The 7641-nt window shown below is 41.2% G+C and overlaps 1 protein-coding gene across 1 annotated transcript; it reads right to left on the bottom strand.

The window, feature by feature from the left end:
- Nucleotides 1-884: 884 nt before the first annotated feature.
- On the bottom strand, nucleotides 885-1835 carry LOC102903459 (olfactory receptor 52L1-like). The gene has a single exon (XM_006991790.2). It carries the CDS (start codon nucleotides 1833-1835, stop codon nucleotides 885-887), a length of 951 nt encoding a protein of 316 aa, XP_006991852.2.
- Between the last annotated feature and the right edge of the window lie 5806 nt (nucleotides 1836-7641).

Genomic DNA, 7641 nt, shown 5'->3' with positions numbered 1-7641 from the left:
TATTAAATATATTATTTATTTTAAATTAAAATGTAATTATGTTATTTCTACTTGTTTCCTTTCAAATTCATGGTCCCTATTTACTTTTCTGGTTTCTGCAGTTACTTTAGGATATATTCTCATGTCTGAAGATTTGTAGCTAGAACTACAGAAGAGAGAAAACATGTGATATTTGTTTTATTAAATTAATATTTATAAAACAGATGCATTCAATTCTTTGTCTTGTTATCTCATTATACTAAGTAAAAATGCAAACATTTTAAAACACAAAACGACTTAAAAAAATTCACCATATAAAAACATAACTCTTACTTAAAATATCTTGTTATTCCAAGGATAAGTTATATACAGTACCTACTTCACTTGCATGCATTTTAAATAAATAAATAACATCTATGTTACAGTAAGTGGTGGTATTTCACATTGTGAATATTTTGGCTGCTTTAAGGGACCATTTGTCACATAGAAGCCATTGATCTGCATTTTCTTTCATTAACTTACAGGTCTTGAAGATACTCTGAACAGTAAGGCAGGCTGAGACTCACCTTTCTCATTCCAGACAATGTTGTGTGATCAGTTATTGGTTGAAAGAGGAAAGATGGCATACCCAGAGCTGCCATGTACTTCCTCTATTTCCCAATCCCTCTATCATAAGTGGAGAATTGTTGGGGTTGGAAAGGACAATAAGGTAAAAGGGAAATATCTATAAATGCAGTTACCCAGATACATCTCAATAGACTGTTGAGCCACGTGCCTGGGAGTATTCTTTGCATACACAACTAGGAGCAGGAGTATTCACTGTAGAATGGCTTCTCTCCATACACTCCATGCCAGCCCCGAGCTTTTGGCTGAGTCCTTGGCAGGAGCAGCTGTAGCCAATGAGCTCAGCTTGATGCTTTTGTGTAGAACACCCTGAGCACTCGCTGGTAGATCTGTCGAGTCTTCACCCCATAAACAAGAGGATTGAGGGCAGGTGGCACAAGAAGATAGAGAGTGGCCAGCAGAACATGGACATGATGGGGAACATGATTTCCAAATTGGTGAGTGAGGAAAGAGAACATTCCAGGAATGTAGAAGATGAGAATGACACAAACATGAGACCCACATGTACTGAAGGCCTTGAGTCTGGCTTCACCCCCTGGGACCTTCAGCACTGCCTGGAGGATGAGGGCATAGGAAATGCCAATGGCCAGGACATCTAGCCCAACTACCAGCAGTGCCACTGACAGCCCATAGGCTCGATTCACTATGGTTTCAGAACAGGCAAGTTTTACCACAGCCATATGCTCACAGTAGGCATGGCTTATGACAGTGGCTCTGCAGAAGACAAGATTCTGCAATAGGATGGGGAAAGGGATGAGGAGGACCAATCCCCTCAGTAGCACCACCATCCCAATGCGCCCTATGATCCCTGGATGCAGGATGGTGGAATGGTGCAGAGGGTGGCAGATGGCTACATAGCGGTCCAGAGCCATGGCCACAAGTATGCCTGACTCCATAGACGAGAAGGCATGAATGAAGAACATCTGAGTCAGGCAGACAATGTACCCAATCTCATGAGCATAAGCCAGGAGCACTGTGAGGGCTTTGGGTGCAGTGGAAGAGGCCAGGACCAGGTCAATAGCAGCAAGTATGGCCAGGAAGAGGTACATGGGTTGGTGCAAGGAGGAGTCAGTCCAGATGATGAAGATAATAGTCACATTGCCCACTAGAGCAAGCAAGTAAAGGACACCCAGGGGCAACGCTATCCAGTGCTGACTTTCCTCCAAGCCTGGAATGCCTACCAGGAAGAAAGAGGGCTGGGGTTGCCTCCAGCTGGAATTGCTGAGGGCCATGATCAACAACACAGAGAAGGAAGAGTGAAAAGACACCCAGGTCACGACTTCTCCATTCTTGATATGCTAAGACACTGTGCAGATCCAGCTACCATGTTCATCAGAGCAACAGGTGACTTAAGCTGCAACACAAGGGAATAAAGTTAGACTCAGGGAAGAAAACCCTTTCTGGATACATTTTTCAGATGAGCCTTCCACACATCTGAACTGGGTTGAGTCTAGCTGTGATGTGAGATAAGAGCAAACCCTGAACACAGCTGCTTGAGAGATGTTAACTCTTCTGCTCAGTGACTTAAATTTTGAAACTGTCAACTTGAAAGCATTGTCTTTACTAACTGTGTAGGTAGTGCTGAAGGCTAAATCTCCTGTCACATTGACACTCATCCCCTGCAGCCTCAGAACACAGTACTCAGTAGTTATTCCTGAGTTAGGCTGCATCCCACAGTCTTCTCCATCTCATTGCAGTTGGATCCAGGGTTTCAGGATCCCTTCCCTTCCTCTTCTTCATGTTAACTAATCCACTGCATGCATGGTTTTAACTAGTTAATGTGCTTCAGTTCATTCCAAGCTTATTTTTGATGCAAAAATATTCCTGTGATGCACAAATTTATTTTTTTTTGCTTACCTAAGCCCATACACTTAACATTCAAAGCTGGGTGGTTTACCCAGCCTTCCCAAATATGCTCTACCTATTTTATATCAGTATTTCTGTGAAGAAATCCCTATGTATGTATCCAGTTTGAAACTGATACAACTATAGTTTATTCTACAACTGATGCCTTTTGTCCCTTCTATATTCCTCATTTATCTTAACTTCAACATCTCACAGTCACCTTTTCCCCCTCTTAGCTCCCAGTGTTATTGCCTGAGTATACATTCCATATTTATCTTGCCTGAATTTTCCAATTATGCATTTATATTTGTTATGTATCATCTTAATCAACTCTCAACCTCAAAGTCATAGGATCTTCCTATAATTCAACTATTACTAGGTGACTCCTGTATGTAAAATGTTTTGGTGAATGTAATGCATGGGATAAATCACAGACGGGCAGGCCAGGTTTGGAGACTATCCTCATTGAGTTTCTTTTCCAGTGGTTGTGTGTTTCTAGTTACACATGTTTTGCTGTCACCATTGCAACACTGTTGTAATTATACAATCACATAGGCTTACTTTACATGGGATTCTTGTGCTTCTGTCTCCTCCCTCCTTTATCTGAATTGATTCCTTTCATCCATTGAAATCCAAATTCCAGGGCCCTTTCCTTCACAAGAACTCACAGTACTTTGTCAACCCTGACAATACTGTCCATATCTTATGATTCTCCTTTATTTATCTATACCATTTGATTCTGTATCATTAGAAAAACTCTTTCAGTGTCTTACAATCTTAGAATCAGATTTCATTAAACTTGGTAGTTCAAGCTTGCCTACTGACCTTCACAACAAATAAATTCAAGTTCCAAAAAATATAAACCATGTCTATTTCATATTCTAGTAATAAAATTTTGTCAGGCTACTTAAATTTTCTAAACCTTGATTTCTCATATAATATATATGATATATATAATAGTAAAATAAATAATGTCATCCATGCAAATTGTTATTAATATCCATCAAGTTATACATTTAAAGTCTAGATGCATGTTATTCTATGAATTATGATTACTATTATTAACATTGTTAATAAAAGATGATTAAGAACAAAATCTCAAGTACCTTTTCATTTTTATTGGCAGTCAAGACTCCCTTGTGTTTCAAACTTTTCATAATGCCAGTGTCTTGATGTTATAATAATTCATTGCTATTGCCTCTGTTTATGCTAACAACAAGACAGAAAAGTCACTGTTTAACCTGTTTCATGTTATTCACACTTCAAAGTTTACAACAAAAATTTGGGATGATATGTCTGTGACTTTCTATCTGTATTAAGAGACAGATGCACTATGAAATAGTATTAATCTATACAGAGGCTTAGACATATATCCATAAAGAGTCAGGCATTACTCAGTTCTTGGAGATTACACAGCAATAGATCAGTCTGAGTGACTTCTTCATAAATCAATAATGATCACAATAGGGCCCTGAGACTCTGTATATAACAACTACACAAGCCAATTGCCTATGAGCACACATGTCCCAGCCTTTGCTTTTCTTCCCATCTGAGCTTAAAGAGTGATAGCTCTGTTGAGAGCTCCATGGTAATTTATCCAACTACAAAAATTCATCCATCAGTGCTCAGTATTCTACACAAAGAGAAGATTAATTTTCTTTGCTATCCCCTTCAGAGGCAAGCTTCAGCCTGTTTTTTCCATTTTTAAGCTGAGAAACAAAAGTACCACCAAGCATTTCGGAAGTATGTCCAAAACTTTTACAGGAGGACTATCAGGGGAACTGAGGAGTAATGATGCTATTCCTTGGCATCAGCTGCCTCTTTGTGTTCTGTGACTTGTGTGTACAAAGTAAAAGCCTGTGAGCCTTACTGAAAAGAAGAAAAGCCTTTGTCTCCAGGAATCTGAACAGAAACATGCATTTAGCTCTCTCACCAGGAAGTGGAAGACAGTTAGAAAAGGACCAAGGCTGTACTTCACTTACATCCTTGCAGATGTAGCCCAAGCCATCTGTCATTTGTCAAGTCGTGCTTGAGTGCTGCAGGGCAGTCTGACATGTCTCTCTTTGTCCTCAATTATAATTCTCTCACTGCTGTGTGACTGCACTGATTACCTTGTACCATTAGATCATCCAATCCTGAAGAGTGGGGATGAAGTCTTACTTAGGGGAGACTTCTCAGAGCAAGATGCAGCATAGCTGGAATCCGATTTGTCCTGCATATGACTGGCTAAGGAAACACACATCCAAATGTTTAAATTGCACAGCAAATAAGTATGCAAAGGTCTTAAAAGACCCGAAACTGTGGGAACTTGATGAAGCAGAGGCTGGACATCAGGGATAAGCACATAATAAGCAGAAGAGTGTCTACTGAGAGGTGACCATTGAGTCTTGATGTTCCCCACCCTACAAGACACTCTGGGTGCTTCATGGGAATGTGGGCTCTGCTGGATCTCAGCTGTAAGAGACAAGGACAGAGTTCTAGATGTGTATAGGAAGCAACAGTGACTAGCAGTCACTTCTTTGACTACCTCTTGAGCAGGAAGTCTACTGTGTGGACTACAACATAGCTTTCTCTTCTTAGTCTCCTAAACAGTGACCTGGACTCTATGAAGTAGGAAAGATAAAGACGAGAACACAGACAGAGTTGTAGAAGCAGTGGATCGATGATAATGCCCTGACACAAGAGGAAGACAGCACAGTTAAGCACTCAGAGACACAGCTCCAACTAACACATCCCAGAACCTAACATGACAGGCAGGACAGTAGTCCTTGTCTCTGGGCTGTCCTCAAGGATGTGTCTGTTGAAGCTCTGTGTCAGCTGAGGGAGAAAAGGGGAAAGTTACCACACTTAGGAAGGTTCTACTAAGCTTTCCTCTCAGTCCCAGAGCTTCCACCTCCCCGCTCCAGCTCCAGAGCTTCCAGGCACCAGTGCAGCCTCATAGTGACACCCTGCTCTAGCTTTGGAGTGATAATAAGGGAGACTTTGTGCTCAGAAGGGCTGCATAACAGTTTCTGAATGTTGGAGAGAAAATTAAACACATCACTCAAGACCTGGGAAGCTAATCTTTCCGATGTTGTAAACACAATTAGTAGCTCTGGAAAGACTCAGAGAAAGAGCCTGCATCCTCCTGTGCTAGTGTGCTGTGAAGATGAGATAATGAGACTGTGTGGAATGGCCTGTGAGTGGTCATTGAGCCTCCAGCTGACCATGAGGCTCAAGAGATCAGTAGGTGTCTGCACTAACAGTTAGCTTGCAGAAATGTGTCCTCTGTGATCTCTGTGTCCTGTGCTTTACTCCCCCTGACAGTGCCTAGGCCAGACCTGGAAAGAACAAACATTCTGACTCAGGAGAAACAAATCTAAAACTACTAAGAGGTGCTGGGCTGGAGAGAAAGCTCAGTCAGTTAAACCCCTACAGTGCAGGCACTGTGGGCCAGATGCTCCATCTCACTGGCCAGCCTGAGTCAGTGAACTCCAAAAACATGAGGTGGAGAGACTGAGGAAGACAACTGCCATCTTCCTCTGGCTTTCTCATGCAGGTTCATCCACCCACACTGACACATATACCCACAAAAACATGTGCATACATACACATATACACACAAACACGCATGCATGCACACACATAAGCAGACTATCAAGATGTGTTAAACCAGTGTATTTGCAGTTGTAGCCCTATTAACCAAGCTGAGAAAGAATTTGCCACAGGTCTATGCAAAAAAATCCACTCTCAGGAGGCTTGCCCCAACACAAATTTCCAAATTTGACCTTGTTTTCCATAGCCCAAGTCTTGTGCTTCATCGTGTCACTGGTTGTGAAAGTTATGGAAGTCCCTTCTTAATGTTTCCTCAAAGGAGGGACTATAACTACGAACAGGCTCTGGGAAAGGGTATTAATACCCACTGGCAGGTCTCAGAGGACTGGAAGACACCTTTGGTCAAGGCCTAAGTTAGACTTCAGACTGGCAGGAGAGTCATGGGGTAAGTGAACTTCCCAGAGGTTGGGTGGGGGTGGGCAGGGAGACAAGGTGGCACCCACTCAGAACTGTGTGGCTAGGCTCTGTGCAGTGCTGACAATGACTCCTAAGCCTGAACACCCTGAGAGCTGCACTAGGAAATGCGTACTCAATCTCACAAACTAGTCTTAGGACCCAGTAAAACACTCTTTACATTTAATTGGGGCTGTGATTCTATGTACTAGAAGCATTAGTTATTGGAAGCTTATTATAGCCATTCTCCTGTGGTTAAAAAAAAAAAAGGCCACTCATGCCACATCAAGGAGTCCTATTGGGTTTGCCAAAGCATCTGAGAAAACTGGCACACAGTATAACTTCTTTGTCCACCATGCCTTCCTTATGCCTGACATTTATTGCTCCCATATCTACTTAACAATAAACTCTCTGAATTTGCACTATAAAGTCGGTTCCTGAAGATTTAGGACCCAAATAAATGCTGACTGCCTCAGACTGTGGATCTTCCATCATCATCCCCAGTGTTTACAGCTCTCCTGAGAGCAATGTTTCTGCTCATTGTCCTTTCATTCCTCTCATCAAGAACTATTTAATTCATGCTTCGTGGGAGACTATCTCTATTCATTCCTCACATAAATGCACACAGTTCTCAACTTCCTATTTTCCACTTTTATAGTGGTACAAAAGTGATATGCATTCTTCCCAAGCCATATAGTTTTGAGTTTTGATCTTTTCCAAGTTAATGTATGTGATAACATCTCCTGTAAGTGCTAGATAATGTCACTTAACTCTGGTTTCCAGGTAGCTAGACACTCATGGAAGTAATAAGCTGATATCCACAGCACACTTTGCTAGTAAGCTAGTGTGTTCAATAGCATAGGTGTATGAAGTACATTTGTGACTTACAATGTCTTTAATTTACAGTGGGTTTATTGACTGTACACACCATCATAAATTGATGAACACCTGTTTTATCTACTACTACTCCAGGTACTCTTCTAAGTGTTATAAAAAGAAATCATATGATACAACCACCCTGGGGTAATATATATTAAATGTAACATAAATATTAATAACAATTAAAGTGTTATAGTTTAAAGTTAAGGCATGTTAGGCACATAATGGGAAGACCTTCCAGGTGTAGGGGACACAAGTATACTTTAGTGATGCAAATCAGTAACCAGAAGAATTGGTTAAAAGTGAAAGTACATGTGAGTAGGCTAA

Source organism: Peromyscus maniculatus, chromosome 1, assembly GCF_049852395.1.
Source record: "Peromyscus maniculatus bairdii isolate BWxNUB_F1_BW_parent chromosome 1, HU_Pman_BW_mat_3.1, whole genome shotgun sequence".
In the NCBI taxonomy this organism is placed as follows: Eukaryota; Metazoa; Chordata; class Mammalia; order Rodentia; family Cricetidae; genus Peromyscus; species Peromyscus maniculatus.
The sequence above is the reverse complement of the archived record's forward strand: the minus strand, read 5'-3'. Positions and strand labels throughout refer to the sequence as shown.